This window comes from Falco punctatus (genome assembly GCF_963210335.1).
Source record: "Falco punctatus genome assembly, chromosome: 6".
NCBI lineage: Eukaryota > Metazoa > Chordata > Aves > Falconiformes > Falconidae > Falco > Falco punctatus.
Window position 1 is genome coordinate 21,773,070 of NC_137585.1, and position 16,472 is coordinate 21,789,541.

At 40.9% G+C, this 16,472-nt stretch overlaps 2 protein-coding genes across 4 annotated transcripts in view; both read right to left on the bottom strand.

Moving 5' to 3' along the window:
- LOC308065656 (uncharacterized protein) overlaps nucleotides 1-7,173 on the bottom strand; it is an 80,590-nt gene extending 73,417 nt beyond the window's left edge. Inside the window, exon 1 of the mRNA XM_080391818.1 lies at nucleotides 5,087-7,173. Within this exon, the coding sequence (XP_080247944.1) occupies nucleotides 5,087-5,263 (177 nt within the window). The 5' untranslated portion in view covers nucleotides 5,264-7,173. The remainder of the gene's footprint in view (nucleotides 1-5,086) is intronic.
- Nucleotides 7,174-7,296: 123 nt separating this feature from the next.
- Nucleotides 7,297-15,313, bottom strand: MGST1 (microsomal glutathione S-transferase 1). Of its 3 annotated transcripts, none has more exons than XM_080391815.1 (4): nucleotides 15,164-15,313; nucleotides 12,579-12,726; nucleotides 10,387-10,481; nucleotides 7,297-7,910 (listed from the first exon to the last, which is right to left on the bottom strand). In XM_080391815.1, the coding sequence occupies exons 2-4, from the start codon at nucleotides 12,702-12,704 to the stop codon at nucleotides 7,664-7,666; spliced, it is 468 nt and encodes a 155-aa protein (XP_080247941.1). In that variant the 5' UTR covers nucleotides 12,705-12,726; nucleotides 15,164-15,313; the 3' UTR covers nucleotides 7,297-7,663. The 3 variants fall into 3 exon arrangements, with proteins under 3 accessions (XP_080247941.1, XP_080247942.1, XP_080247943.1); XM_080391816.1 differs by lacking the exon at nucleotides 15,164-15,313 and adding an exon at nucleotides 14,939-15,099; XM_080391817.1 differs by lacking the exon at nucleotides 15,164-15,313 and adding an exon at nucleotides 14,413-14,693.
- Nucleotides 15,314-16,472: the final 1,159 nt, after the last annotated feature.

Genomic DNA, 16,472 nt, shown 5'->3' on the forward strand with positions numbered 1-16,472 from the left:
GGCATTTTGTGTGACAAGTAAATCTGCTGCGCACACATTGCTTTATAGGGCATCCCGGTTTTGTATAAATACAGCAACATTGTTTTACAGCACCTTTAAATTCCCAAGTTGAATTCTGTAACTATTGAGATATTTTCAAGTAAACTATTGGTGCTGAGTCTCTCCTCTGGATATTGTGGCAGACAGACACAGCTTCTGAGTTTTATTTCTGCTTCTTTACTCACTTTAAGTTTTTGAACAGCCTCAGTCCCGCTCCGGTTACCCTACTGCTAAATACAAATCATAAAATGTATTTACTTATCAAAAACAACTGCAGACAAAATATATATTGCATAGTTCTTGGGGAAGCTCAGTAGAAGAATTCAGATGTTGCAGTTGCCTGGTGCCTTATTAATTTAGAAAAGCAAAACAAAACCAAAACATTCTTAATGCTTCAGCCAGAGGTTAAATACTCTGTTTCACAAAGGTCACTTTTTCAATAAAGTTTTTTTTTTTGTACAGGTTTAGTGTACAGAGACACTATGTTGCCTTAATATCTATTACATTTTCCTTCTTTAAAGGTAGCAAAATATCTTCCCCCCTAAAACTCCAACTGCCAGAGACACACAGCACAGCTACTTTATCCTTCACAGGCCCAATCCCGAAATCTAATAAAAAAGCCAAAGAGGGACATCTAGTGGTACCGGGCACGACGTTAAGAACGAGCAGAGGCAGGGAAAACCTGCTGCCACGCTTGGAGTTTGAGTCACTCTTTTCTCATAAGGAAAGAAAAAGGTAGAAGGGAAGATAAAATTAAAGAAAGGAAAAAGTCTGCCTATTTTATTGTTTTCTAACACATAGATGCTTACATTAGTAATATACTTAACACTAAACTCCACTTGGGCAAAGCAGAAAGATGAAGCGAAACAAAAGGAGAACTAACAGGCATTCTTTTAAGTAAGTCAAATATGTCTTAAGAAAGTCAGATTCTTCAAAATAAATTTAATCTAAATGAAAGCCATAAACAAACAATGCTGCCACAGAACTCCAGACACAAAGAAGGAAACCGCATCTTGGCTTTCACTTGCAGTACAATACTAAGGAAAACCAAGAGGACCTGCAGAACTACTTTAATTTACCTTGAAAGTACACAGGTATATTAAAATCCAGCCAACGGCTGAGCATCAACAGAAACTAAACTCCAGTTTGACAAAAATTCCGAAAACTCACCCAATGAGCAATGATAAGATTTAGTGCTTATCACTTATATTAGCAGTGAACATTTCATCATACTCATAATGAAGTGCTCATGAAATGTTACTAGAATAAACCATCTGTCAGCTAACAAGGAGAGATCGACAGCAAAATCCAAATTGCTGGAGAGACAACAGAAGAGCTGAGTAAAATGAACCGTGTGGTCCTGGCTGACTTTACTATCGGAGTATCTGTACATTTGTTACAAATCTGTACATTTTTGTACAAGAAAAAACTGGACCTTTATTATGAAAACACCCCTTTAAGAGCACTGAAGGGACACCCACATGAAAAGTACATAAGTTGTAAACCCTGCTGAGAACTGTAGCCTGTAAGATGGACCACACCTGCTCACAGGTTTGATGTGAAAATCCCATAGTAAACAACTCTGTGTTGTATAGCTACCTGGTATTAAATGAGGCAGTCATGCATGCTAGGCTGTTACTGCAGGCTCATTAAGGAAAATTGAGTTTTTAGTGTCACTTTCTATCAAAAGAAGCAGCAGATGAAGTTCAACCTTTATAACAATTATATAGAGGTCTCTTAGACACCTAGAGATTAAGAATTTTAACCTACCTTGAGCACTTCAGTGGCAATTCCACATACACCAATCCCTACAGTTCTTCTCTAAGTGAAGGTTAAAGAGACAAAGCTCAGAAATTCTTCCAAGAAATATGAAACAACCTATAGAGCTGAACCCTTTCTGCCCATCTCCCAGACAAACTTACCCTTGCTCTGAAGGTTCTTTCCAATTTCCATGAATATACTACAGTGAAAAGGGATACTTTTCCATAAATTTGAAAACAAGTGTCAAATATTACTTTCCTTGGGAAATAAATAAAAAAAATAATAATCCTCTCCAATGCTGTAGGCATGATGTCATTTTTTGGGCAGTTTCATAGGCTGTTCTCTGTAGCCACACAATACCAACTCCTACCTCCCAGAGCAGTCCGTGTGCCACAGGTGCCTTAAGAGGCAACAAATTAAACAGAATTAGCTACCAAGTTGACCCAACTCATTGGTCACCTCCATTCTGATTTGAGGTATTTATAATCCTCTTTGTAGATATTTAATGTTTGGATGCACAAGAAAAACATTCTTAAAAATGAACTTATTTTAAATAGAGATAGTAAGTGGGTTTATAAAATAAAACCATAGAAGCAGAAAGTTACCTGCCTCTCTTACAATGCTTCTACTAGTCTTCCTCCAGTGTGCTCCTTGATGCTGTGCTAAGCCAACATTAAAGTACTTCCCTCCTTTAAGTCCTCCCTTTGTTTTTTTAACTCTTCACTATTTCTGTAGGACTGACACTACCTTCTGAATTTATCCCCTCTCACTGGACAAGCAGTACCCATGAGACAAACCCTCTTCTTTTTTTCTTTTTTTTTTTTTTTTTTTCTAAAGACAGGTTTCTTTGAACTGCCTCTTTTTAAGCTCACCAGCACACATGAGATGTAGAATAAAAGAAAGATGCTGTCAGTGGTGATGCACATTGGGATCCACCAGCAAAGAACTAGATATAAAAGCATTCAATTGTGGAGATTATGTGGCCACTGCTAAAATAATGTCCTTTAATGCGTAAAAATAAATTACTTTCAAATGTGTTTCCATGGCAAAAGTAGCCACCTAGCACGCAGGTCAGTACTTGGAAATGCTGTGTGAAGGACTGGAGGCTGACCAGTTGATACAAGTCAGCCACCATTTCCCTACCCACATTACAGCCCAGTAGGCTTTGAAGAAAGCATACCGGAGATGTCACTTTCCACTCTTTTATAAGCATCCACTTCAAGATGCTTCACTCCAGGCTAGCACGGGATGCCCTACATCACTGTAGTACTACTTACAGAATTTGACATAGGATCACGGTTACAATTTCATACATTGCAAAGCATTTGTGCAGAATACAGTCCCACGTGTGCATATATTCACCATAACATATATTTGTAAGAATGCTTAATTAGCACTATTATACAGAAAAAAAATTCAGGCATTGTACCTCACATTTTTCATACCTACTTTTAAAACAGGAGAGTAGGTACTTTTTTGACGTGCGAAGGGGCTCTAAATTTTTGTTTTTCCAAGGGTGCACAGGAATAAAGAGCAGAGCGCTTTGTAGGAGGAAAGCACTGATTTAAAAGTATTTCATATTCCTCCTTGCACTGCAGTAATTTAATAATAACTGCCTCAATTAAAAAAACCAACCAAACAAACAACAAACAAAGGCAACAAAAAGAATTTACTCTGATTTTAAAGACTAAGTTTAGTGTGCATATATTCCAGAGAGAAACAATGTCACAGAAAAGAGTGAAATAATGCCTGTCTCCCAAAGTCTCTGAATGATCACACACCTTCCTGGAAGTCATGCCGTCATTAAACTATACTCAGGAGAAGGGCAGCCATTCCATGGCATATTTTCCACTAGAGGTCAGGCTGAAGGAACTAATGATCTATTTTAGCCTTCTGAGTTACTAATTAAGATTTGAAGTTTAAAAATCACTTAAAGTGAATCACAAAGACGTATTTTTCTAAGTGTCCAACAGCTGGAGGTGTTGAATCATGAGAGTGTTTTAATGTATGTCAATACAACCTTTCACAAAGCACATGATGTGCCCTCTCAATCACCAGAACAAGGTTTGGAAAAGAGAAGTTATTCCTCAACTTCAGCCTTGAAATGAAGAACATGTTAGTTTGAATAAAAACAGACACTAGCTACTTTTAAAAGGGTATAGTTTTGCTTTTAATTTTTTGCTTTTAGAAAGGACATACCTTACAAGCATTCTCCACCAAAAACCTAGATTGAATTTGTTTCTGTAAATAACTAGAAAGAGACACAGCTAAGCATGGAGTATGTGACAGTAACAGGCTTCAGGTGACTAGAAGTTTTTTGAAACCCCAAAATGATTTGAATTAGGAGACTAAGCTTTACTTTTCCTGTATTCTAGTCACTTACGGAACTCCACCACTTCCAGAAACGTTGACCCAGCTTCTTGAAATAAATACCTTGAAGGCAGTGAAGTTCAGATACAAACTTGCTTCTGAAAATTTAAGGAAACATTTAATGTATCACTCAGAGTTTTAAACAGCTGTTTTGTTGTGACAGGATGTGAAGTCCTGCTCTAATGGCAAGTCCTAGCTCAGAGCTCTTTGCCAGTCACCAGTCCTCTAAACAATTTTATCACCTTCAGTGCATCTATCTGCAGCCATGAAAACCAGAACAAAGTAACTTTGGCCAAAGCCTCATAAGCATTTATCCACAGAGTTGAAAACTAAATTGAGGAATTGTTCACATGTTTACACTTCTGAGAAAGAAGTAGCCCATGAAATTCACTCAGAGACAAAACCAGTGAACTGGGTCAAGGTATGTCAGCTACCATTTTAAAGCACCTCACCGTCAACCATCAGAGCCACTTCAAAGATACACAAAGTCCTTTGGAGAAGGGAGAATATAAAATGCCAGGAATAATTGGCAGAGAGATGGAAACTTGTAGTTTCTCCTGTCACCTAAGGTTAGTAGTGGGAATAACAGGCATAAGGAACTGAAATGAAGCCTAGGAGATGCTGGTTAAACTTCTTTTTATATGTCTCCCATGGACGAGCCTTTTCTGTACTTTCACCACATCAAAAGGAGCATACCTGCTGATAATGGCCAGTTGTCTCATCAGAGGTACAGATTATTTTGTTTAATGATTTTGTAGCAGAACCCGGTAACAGCAGTCCGAAATACACACGTGCATGTTTTCAGTTCAGCTCAGTAATGCATTCAACTAACACACTTTTTTTTTTCCTTTACCGGTCCTGCTGAAAATAAGCCAGCCTTTTAAAATTTACAGCTGTACAAACAAGTACAGTATACCTCTCTAAGGCATGGTCTGGAGAAATGCAGGAGCCATCTGACAAGGACCACTCCAACACATTCCATGAAGCTGGCAGCCAGTTTGACTGAAGCTGGTAAGGCAGATTTCCCAGACTGAGCATGTACTCCACCCAGATGCACAGATGGTATTTGTGGGAGCAAAGGAAAATAAAACATAGGTTTAAAATAAATGCAAGAGAAACAGAGAATAATATTGAATCACTCTAGGTATTTCTAAGGGTTTCTGTTTATCTTTCCTACTTCTCAGCACGTAGCAAGTGTATGTTCAGGGCTTTGAAGCCACTAAGCAAATGGAAGGGATTTAAAACTAGTTTTGTTTCAAATGGAAGATCACAGAAATAAAGACAGGTTCCAGGTACTTCCCTTCAGAATTTGATTTCTGTAGAGAAGTTTGATGCAAAAGGAGTTAAAAATGCTGTTCCTGCGTATGTCTGGCAGTGACAGGTAGGCTTGTCAGAGGAGCCTTTTCAATGCTAAAGGAAAGGGCTTGCTCTGTTGCCAAATTTCACATAGGTCTGCATGGTGGCTACTCTGTCATTGTTTTAAATGGATGGAAAGACACACAGCTGGAAAGAGGCAGCAAACCACAAAGAAGTAAGGGAAATACAGCTTTAGAGGCTGGTATCACAATTACACAGAGGCAAGAGTAGCCACTGACTGATCAGTCCCAGTTGGCAGATTGATTCTGACAATGGTTGGTCTGGGCCCCAGCTCAAGGCTGCTGCCTTGCCCTTGTCCCTTCAGCACTAGTCCTTCTCAAGCTAGGAAGAGCCGATGGCCAGTCTTACCTCACTACAATGAATCCATCCAAGGTAGCTGGTTCTCAAGATCCCATGAAAAGCTAGAAGAGAAAGAAGGAATAGGAGGAAAACAGCACAGGTAGGAAGTGGTAGAGAAAGATGCAAGGAGAAGAAACACAAAAGCCCATGTTTCCCACTGGAGTCCCTGGTAACCCAGAAGTGTTGACGTGCTTATTCTGCCATGTCAGGAATTGAAGCTCCACAATGTTCTACTTTTAATCCTCTCAAGCACCCTCCTTGTAGAGGATCCAGCTCTTCATTATTTCACTCATTAGTTAGATCTAATTTCTGGTAAACCAATGTTAACTTCTTGATTTCAAGTCCCACCCTTCTCAAGTTTAGCAGACATGACTTAAACACTACCCTTGAATTGCAGTAAAAATCTCCCTTCTTTGGATTAAACCAGCCTGCCTGCACCCTTCCTGACTCCTCCTGCCACCCTTCTCAGTTACAGTCTCTAACTTAATACTGCATGAACCTCCATCTCGCAGCTGTGCGTAGGTAGGTAGGCCCTCCAGTGATATGCCTTCTGGTACTACAACTACTTCTTCCAGGCAAAAAGAAAAGTAAACCCTTTGGCATACAAAGGCAGCGGAGGGAACTGTCCAGCTCCTCCCTGGGCTATCCCTTAGCAGTACAGCTTCTGGGGTAGGAAAGCACACCAAATGTTGCACTCTGACTTCCCTCATTTAAAACTTATCAATGACCAGCACACTGGATATAAAGACACTTCTGGGTCAGTTTTTTGGGTTTTTTTCCTGAAATCTTATGCTATTATTTAAGCCACAGCTACAAAACCAACCAACCAAACCAAAAAAGACCATGAAGAGTCTTTAAAGAAAATATTTCAAACTGACACATCATAGAAAGATATAAGCAAAGAGCAAAATTTTCTATCAGCAACATATTTATGACAGTATGACATGCAAACTAATCATATTCTTCACATCTGAATTACTCAATATATACATTTGCAAGTGTCACTCATTTTGCTGAATTTATTCAAAAATGAAAAAAAAATCTTCTATACACAGTCTACACTTTATCCAGTCACGAAACCTATGTTTGGACTAACTTTACCAAAATAATTACTTCAAATTTCCATCAGTGTCACCAAACAGAGTTTAGCCCAAATATTTTTTTCTCTTCAATCTATTCAATGGACAGAAATGGAGCTTCAATGGTTTGTTTTTTTTAATCCCAAAGCAGATTATACAAACAACAATTTCATGAAAGATTTTTTTACAAGCCTAGCATTACTGGTTATATCTTATTATTAAGGTAAGCATTCTTCAAAGAACAGTATGATTGGAATTTCTTCCTGATACATAGTGACATGCTATTTGCTGGCTGCAGTGAGAAGAGTCAAAATGAAAACAAAAATACAGATTATTTTTTCTCTTGTCTTTATTGATTTAGACTTCAGAGCTACAGCCAAAAATAGTGCATCTGTAGAAAATTACCACACGTGCTATCAATACAGCATCATTGCATGTTTAGAATCATAAGCACTTGACAAATTGCAAAGGGAACATTCAATCTAATATTTTGGCAATGCAGACCATGAATAGAGAATACAGGGAGAAGGATTTTTTTTCCTCTAAAAAGAAATAGTTCTGCACAGGAATGAAAAGCCTCTGTTATAAAATTAATTCCAGTCACAAAAAAAACCCTCACACTGGCTCATTCAAGACATCAACATACACTGCTGGAAATTTTGCATGGAATGTCAAATGGTACGCAGAAGCTATGACTGCTACAGGTATAACGCCGTCTTCAGCACTTTGTATGCCATCGAGATGGTCACTGCATACCCAACGGCCCAAGACAAACCTCTGCCGGGCTGGGGAAGAGGGATCAAGTATGCAAAAGTGTGAACGATCCTAGCCCCAGCAAAGATCCTGAAATGCACCAAGGCTGTGGACAGCTCAGGGCCACTAAGAGCATACAGCAGTCCAATGCCAAGAAAGGGGACAATATTTTCAAGGTCATTCAGGTGGCCTCTGGGGAAAGAAGCAAAGTTATTTTACAGTGTTACATTTTGTTGAATAAACCACTTCAAGCCTCATTATTTTTCAGCACCTTCAGAGCATGCTACCATTAAGGCCCTAACATAACTGCTGGCTTCCTCTGCAGTGGGGACAGCTTCAGCTACTGAAATTATTTTTGCATGTTCACCTGACATCGCTCTGGTCTCTCTTGCTGCACCCCATGTTTTTAAGCTTCTGATCTTCCGCATGAAAGATCTGTTTTCCTCCAGGATCTTAGTAACATTAGGGATTTACATGAGGTATATGAGTGCACCTGGGTGTGCAAGAATGCAAGGAAAGGCAGGGAAGAAAACAGATAGCTGGAATGTTCTTGTAGCCTCTCTCAACTGAACATCAATTAACTGGATGACTGTGGCTGCAACAGTCTAGTAAGACTCCATGGCCCAGATGGTCTATTCCAATCCCATAAACTCAGTGTGTAGTATCCATAAAGAAAATATGAAATATCATATATATGAAACATTCTATCAAATCTTCATTAAGTTCAATCATCTTGAAGAATGTTATTTTTGAGCACCTAACAGGTGTGACAGTTATGCTTTTGCTTCATTTTCTTCACTACTAAGCACTAAAATAGATGAAAAATGTTTGAAATTTTGAAACCATAATATAATTTACTAAAAATGTGTTGAGACTGAACTCCAGATCTTGAAGTATTCTTTCACGCCTCTTCCTAAACCTTCCCTGCTCCTTTTACCTCTTTAGAAAAATTATACTTCCAGCCAAATTCACTGATTGAAACAACCTCTAAGCCTTACTAATTATGTCAAATTCCACAGCCAACTAGAATCAGAACATGGTGTTATTTTGCAGCTGCTTTCTGAACTCATTTATCATTACAAGGAAACATATCTTCCACCTTTTTTATTCTTTTCTCCAAAAAAATACCCTGAAGAAAGTTAACATCTTTTCTATACCTATAAACAAAAAAAATTCTAGCCACACAGAGGACAAGCCATGCTAAATCTATGTGGCATTATCCATTGCCATGAAGCTTGCAAAAGAAAACATAGTATACTTTTGTTGAGAGGCACTGTTGGAAGGAAAAAATAGATCCTGCAACACTAATAGAGTAACTAGAACCAAGTTGACGTACTAGGTCTGGAGAAGCGTGAATAGCTCTGCAAAACAGCAACAAAGAATTTGATAATGCAGTGTTCTAAAAATCTAACCTGTGTAAATGACTCCGTGTGGTGGTTGTCATTTCTCTAACATAACAATTCGAGTTAAAAGGGCATCTGGTCATAAAGTTAGTATCGACTCAGTTGTCCTCTTAGAATTTACAAATAGAAAGGAATTATTCTTCAGCAAAAGTGCCCATTTTTCTATAACAGCCAGCAAATTAAACAACTCCTAGAACCACTCAGGGGGAGAAAAGGAAAATTCCGAGCATCTTTACAACCCACTGAGATTAGGAATCTTCTGAGATTTTTATCCAGAAGAGACATACAGAAATATACTAGGCTTCATAGAACCACAGTCATATACATTTTCAAGGATGCACTGTTCTGATATCAGAGCTGATAGTCATTTTCAAGATCCTCCCTAACAGTGGTTTAAATGAGAACAGTTCATTCACATTCCAATTTTTTTTGTATGAAAATATATACAGCAAATAAACTGTTAGCTTCATTAAGGAATAATGATATGGAAAACATTCCACGAAAGCTTTCTCTTTTTAGCACAGGTATATCAAAGAGCATCTTGGAAGTTATGATTTTGGTAACAAAATTTTGCCATCAGCTAAGTAAAATTAAATGAGCTGTAACTTCTAGCCCACTGAAAGGCAACTTATATTCTACCACGAATCTTTCAAAACAAAATATGTACACCGCAGGTTGCACACTGCCATACTATTAATAGCATTCTTCCAGAAGGCTGATCAACTTTCCTGTACAACTGACACATCAGTGAGTAACCTCGATTCAATCCAGCAAAGAGAGCACAGGCTTTGACTCCCACTCTGCATGATTTGCCAGATTAATGCTCTTACAACTCTGGAGTTCTGTGACTTTAACATAGTTTTACTCCTCTTCTCCTGTTATTTCCTTTACACTTCAGGAAAAGATGCAACTATTGCAACTGATGTTCAGATCATATAGAAAGCTGAATTGCACTTAATGGACATTGCTTCATACTAAATCAACTTATGTCATGTTTTACAATCTTCTCACCAGTTCCCCCATGCATACAGGATACTATCAAAGAGTCAGCTATTATAACCAGACAATGACTTACTATTTTTAGCATGCATGCTGACTGAATGTGGAGTGGTTTGTTCATTTAAATAAATGTACTACATTACTATATAAAGCAAAACAAAACACACGCAGGCTTGCCAAAGAAGATGTGAGAGGTATGAAATTAATTCCTTGATTTAGTATAATTCAGCTATTTAAAATAACTCTTAAAGACTACTATGTATTACCTACGTACACGTTCGACATCTGGATCAGTGCGCAGGTATTTTTTAGCACTCTCGCCTTTTCCAAATGATGCTGTATCTTCTGGGTTGACAAATGCCTATGTCAAACATAAACACACAAGAGACATCAGAAGCCAGAATGTTTTTTCTGGTCAAGACAGCTTGCTACAAAGGTCACTCTTTTTACTAATGCCTCTATAACCTCACATAACTTACCTGAAATTAAATGCACAGGGAGCAATATATTGCTCACTGCATTACTGTTTTCTTGAGCCTTGCCTGTATGTAGCTTGCATGCTGACAAATTAATATAATGTAATTTATGCATGTAGCTAAAGCCTTCTTGTAAGATGGACAAGCACAGCACATGACTGATACTTAGCCTGAAGTAGTGCCAGTGGGCTGAAGGTACATAGGGACCTGGAAGGTAGAACTGCTATCTGCACCACCCAAGTCTCGTTTTCACTATCCTTGACAAATTATCCAAAAGCCTTTTGGGATCACTTCCTTCTTCAGAACTCTACGCAGAATAGCATCCAAAAGACCATCCCCCCATGCTCATTTATGACCAAATAAGTTTCTCCATTTCTTCTTAAGTACAAATTTTTCCAGTTATGTAACTCGTCATTACCTCCAAATACTGTAAGACACTACTTGAAAACATTTCATACAGTTAGTGCAGACTGCAGTAGATCTTTCTTCACTGACACATTAATAACACATGCATTTTGTGGACTGTTCAGACTATGCAGGTGTAATTCAAGCAAACCCTTTTGATTTTTAGGAGACCTTCATGATTGCTTTCTGAGGCATCCTTGATCCCTTTCTGTGAAATAACCTTGGCCTCAAAATTCTGGAGACACCTTAACAAGTATCAGCATCAATAACCTTTTGCCTTCTCTAACTCCACTGCTTTCCTCTATTTTTTCTTAACAATTTCAGGATTTTTTTATATTAAATAGGAAATAAAAATCACTTTACTAATTTGTCTTTGGAATATTACTGTCTGTCATAAGAAAACCAAGCACTATAAATTAATGAAGGCCCTATTGTCACCTGCATACATATGGATCATAACACATTATGAGCATTAATACAGGACTCCACTGGATCTGCATATAAGACCAGTACAGCTGACATGCTTCTGCAAGACCAAAAAGAGGTAAGGTTATGACAGACACCTGGATCCTATTTTGAACATACAGGACAGACTGTGCGCTCTGCTATACTCAAGATTTAGCTGTGACAAAGACCTAGAGAGCTATTAGAAACCAGCACAAACGCTGTGCTTCATGAGGACCTCATGACAAACAGAACTGGGTTATCTTGCACCCAGCAGAAACAAAAAGCAGCATTTCAACAAAAGGACTGCCACAAAATCCTTGAAGCACACACCGTCTTGCAAAAACAGATCTCATAAGAATAGCCATATGGGGCAAACTCAGGGCTCTTTCAGCCCAGGACCAAGTGTTTCCAACAGTGGCCATAAGCAGATGCCTAGATAGGACCAAGAACAGGGCAAACACAACATTGTATTTCCCATGAGCTTTTTTTCTCTCCTCAGCTAGATGCAACTTCTGGATTATTTAGTAAACCTCAGTGGATACTTCATATACTTATCTAGCCTACACATCGACTCACATAAATTTTCAGCCTGCCTCTTATAATAGAAAAAAAATCAATTATCTTTTTTTAGGATAATGACCTACCTGCAATGGGAAGGCTGAAACAATTAGGGAATGTAAAGAGCTTTAGAATTACTGGATGAAAGGGTTATAGATGCATAAAAATCCACTTCATACCTCTTCTTCTAACCCTACTGGTTAGTTATTCATGTAACATGGCTCTATATCATACTTTATTTGCTTTATAAATTGGGTACCCTGGACACCAGCTTTCTGCAGAAGACAGTGGAAACTACAGTTATGAAAAACTCTTACTTAGAAGTAAGAGAAATGTTCTAGAAAGGCAGAGTAAGTCAAATTCAACTGTAAGATACAGTCCCATAATTATGAGATAATTATGTTAAAGACGTCCAACAAAGCATCAGCATGCAAGACTCAGAGTATCATTAGGGGAGGGAGGAGGAAGAAAAAGAACAGCACCACTATTTGAATGGTGAAAACAAAAGAAACATCTGTGATATCACTACAAATTTCAACCTATTCTACCAGACAGTATTCCCAGTTTCTTACCTTCCTTGTGATTCTGAAGTATGCTGTTATAAGACTCATTAACATCATTTTTAGAAGAACAATAGTTGTATAAGTAGCATAAGCCCGGAAGACTTCATTGTCAATTAACTGGGTCAGTTTAGCCATTTCTCTGCTTCTCAGTGATGACCTTTAAAAAACATTAAAGTTAGGTTAAGATCATAGGAATTCAAAGTTCCAACAAGATTATCAGAATATCCTTTTTTTTTTTCTTAATCACTGCAATGACAGCACAATTTTTCAACTGTGAAAAGTTTATTTTCAAACAAATTCGGTTTTCCTCAATTTATTTTCACAATGGCATACATAATACTTTAAGATGAGAAGTTATATTATCATTTAATATTTAGCTTCCATTCTATCTGCTTATTAAACTGTCAAAAAATAATCCACCAAAACATGTAATGTAATTGCAGAAACAAAATGTAGTCACTTTTGAAATAACACAAGGAGTTAGACCAATTTCAGACCAGTTCATTTGAACTAGTGAATTTCCCTAAGCAGTTACCAGGACAGAAAGAGTGTGATGACATACTATACGTACTGTAGTGTTTAAAGAAGAACATTAGTATTGCCTGTCTTTAAAAATGGCACAATTTTAATTGCACGTCAGCTTTCAAATTAACCAGTATCTTCCCACCCAGCAATAACTTGTGATGAAACTGAGTTAAACACGCATTTTTCCCCTTTGAGACCTTGTTCTCAAAAATTGCTTTTAGCATGATTCACGGGCAAAGATTAAGTTGTAATGACAAAAAGCAGAGAACTATTTATGCTTTTATCATGGGAGATTTAAGCTAATTAAGTATCTTTCCAATGAGACCATAACAAACCCACAGTCCTATGGAGGTGGCACCTTTTATCAACACCATAAAGTTAAGAATGTGATGAGAACTGAAGGCACATAAAACAAAAAGCACGTCCCCTTGCACGTTCAATTTGTGCTCTGCACAGAACAAGGCTTTTTACCTCACCAGTGCTTCAGTCATGCACTTAGCAAGTAGGAATCCATAAAACTAGTATGTCTTGGCTTCACTTGAGACCAAAATAAATGTACTGTTTTAGTCAACTTCATTATTTCCTAAATTTTAACAACAGTGATTAAAAATTAATAATATTAAACTTGATTACAACTCTAACAATCTCTCATCTTTCTTTCAGCATGGAGTCACTGCCAGCTACAGCCAAACAAGGGAAATGAGATGAGAGCAGTAGAAGACTCCTGCTCTGAAGGCACATCCTTGGTGGGGTGGTGGGCAGGATGGTGGTAAGCAGCTGTTTGACCAGTGAAATAAACCTGCCTTCCCTGGACCTGTCTGGCTGTGGTGGTGGGATTTGCTCCCTCTTTTATCCTTTCTAAAACAGTGTTTGGGCCACTAGGCAAGGCAGTAGGCCTCGGGGTTATAGAAAATTCAGTGTAACTCTCCCTCCTCTCACATTACAGTACAACAGTTTTCGAGATCATCAGTGATTTGGCAAAATTTTTTTTCAGTGATGAACAGAAACTGCAATTTTTAACTTTATCACAGCAGGAAGTTTGTGTAGTTTCACCAAACAAAATTAAATCCCTGGCATCCAAGCATTTTTCCATAGTGGATCTTAAAACGATATTGAAAATACATCCAAGAACTGTACAGAGTCATGAGAAACTGTTCACCGTCTCTGGAACTACACCACATTTGTCCATTTTCCCTGCTTGTAGGGTCGGCCTCCCCAAACCCCTACCGCCCAGGCACTGCCCGCGCTACGAAAATGAAGTACGCTGACGAATTCGTGGTTAAACAGCAGCAGAAAAACAAACATAACCCCCACATACTACACCAGCACAGGGCTTAAAAGGATACGTCTAGTAAGTCCACAACAGCCTGGTAACAATGGTCTCTCCCTGTGGTGCGGACGCAAACCCGGGCCCGCTGAAGCGCACGCGGTCAGACCCCACGCAAAGGGTCACAAGCCGGTGGGTAACGACCCGGGGCGCCGCACAGCTGCGCGGGTGCCCCCGCCACGCGTGGCTGTCGCAGGCTGGCCGGCCGCGCAGCTGCACTCGGCCGTGTCGCCACCGGGCAGGCCGCCTGCCGTCTGCTCGTTACAACGCCACCTCACGAAGCGCGCCCCCTGCCCACTGACGCGGCCGCCCCCTCTCCCTCCCCGCCCCGGCCAGGCCCGGCCACACGCGCGGGCTGGAACCAAGCGGGGCCCGCGGCCGCGCGCTGCCCGCCCAGGCCCCTGCGCTCAGCCGCGCCGCCCGGCCTGCGCGCACGGCGCTGCCTGCGCTGCGCTTCCCCCGCAGGGCGGGCAGGGCCCGGGCCGCCCCGCCGGGAGCTGCGAGGACCTGCCCTCACCGACCGCCGCGGGCACCGGGCCGCCTCCGCGCCGCCCTCCACCACAGCCGGCCGTCGCCTGCGCGGGGCGAAGGCTCCGCTACCCCCTCAGGAGAAGCCCCGCCACCTTCAGCGGAGCTGACGCGGCCCCGCGCACCCTTCCGGCACCCGCGGGGGGTTCGCGCCCCGAAGGCGGGGGAGGGGGGCTTCCTCCCCCCGCCGGCAGCGGGAGCCGCCATCACGCACCTCGCCCGCGTCCCCTCGCAGAGCGCGCACAGCGCACCGAGCCCCGCTCGTCCCGGCCGGGCACTGCGCCGCCGCCCGCCCCGGGCCCGGCCCCGCCTCGCCTCGCCTCGCCCCCGGGCGCGGAGGCGGGTCCCGGCCCGGCTCTCGGCGAGGGCTGCGCGCCGCTGGCCCCCGCGGGCCCCGGGCCGCTGCGGGGTGCCAGGCCCGGGAAGGGCAGGGTTTGGGCCCGGGCCCCGGCCCCGGCAAGCCTTACCTGGGGAGGGAACGGAAGTAAACCAGGAAAAACAAACAAACAAAGAAAGGCCCTTCTGGTCTGAACACCCTTGGCCTTCGAGACACAGAAACCAAAGACTGTGACCCAGCCAGGCAGCGTTAGGGACACGCCATGTCCAGCCATTGCACAAGCTCCCAAGTGGGCCCAAAGCTCACCTGGAAAACTACGTAAAGCACCTTAAGTCTCAGCACTTTGGGCTCCTACATTGTTTGGGTGGGTCTGAACTTCTACCAAAGGAAAAAAAAAACATAAAAATGGTTACGCTGCCCAGCCACCAGTGCTGTTCCAATCAATATGTATCATGTTGCTTTGCAAAGCCTAACAGAAAATAAAGGGCCTTCAGGGCTGGCCACGGACTTTACCAGCACGCTGGGATGTGATGAAAGGAGGAAACCCGGTGTACGAGCTTCCCTGTGTTTCTTCCAGAGAAAATTAGGCTATTCCCACAGCACTCCCCTATAACGGGAGCCATGCTTGTGACAAAGCAGCTCATGATAAACAGGCCTGAAGAAGATAAAGATAAATGTACCCAGGTGCTCAGTAAAGATTTCAGAAATAATCCTAAAGATGTGTACAAAGTCAGAAAGGGATACAATTTTTAAGGCTGCATCATTACAGAAAAGCTAGTTTTAGGTATATATATTCAGCGTTCATTGTTGTTACTTCTGTGCTTCATGTCATGTTAAATACCTGCCCGTGCAGACCTTTGTGACTTTTCTTATTAATCATCAAACACAGCAAAACTCGTTTGAGTAAGGACTGTAGTATCAGAACTGTTTTTAAATGACGGTAAAATTGGGTTCAACAACCTTTGTTCTTACTAAGGACACTGCAAATAATATTTCCACTGCAGTCAACAAAATAACACACATAGGCATGGATCCATCCCAGCAAACAGATTTATTTTAAAAAAATGAAAGCATTTCTGCAGGTCATAACTTATTTCAAGGCAAGAAGTTTATTTACTTCATGAACTGTGTACACCACCTAACACATAATATATCCCAATCGCATGTATAATTGGTGCTATTGAAA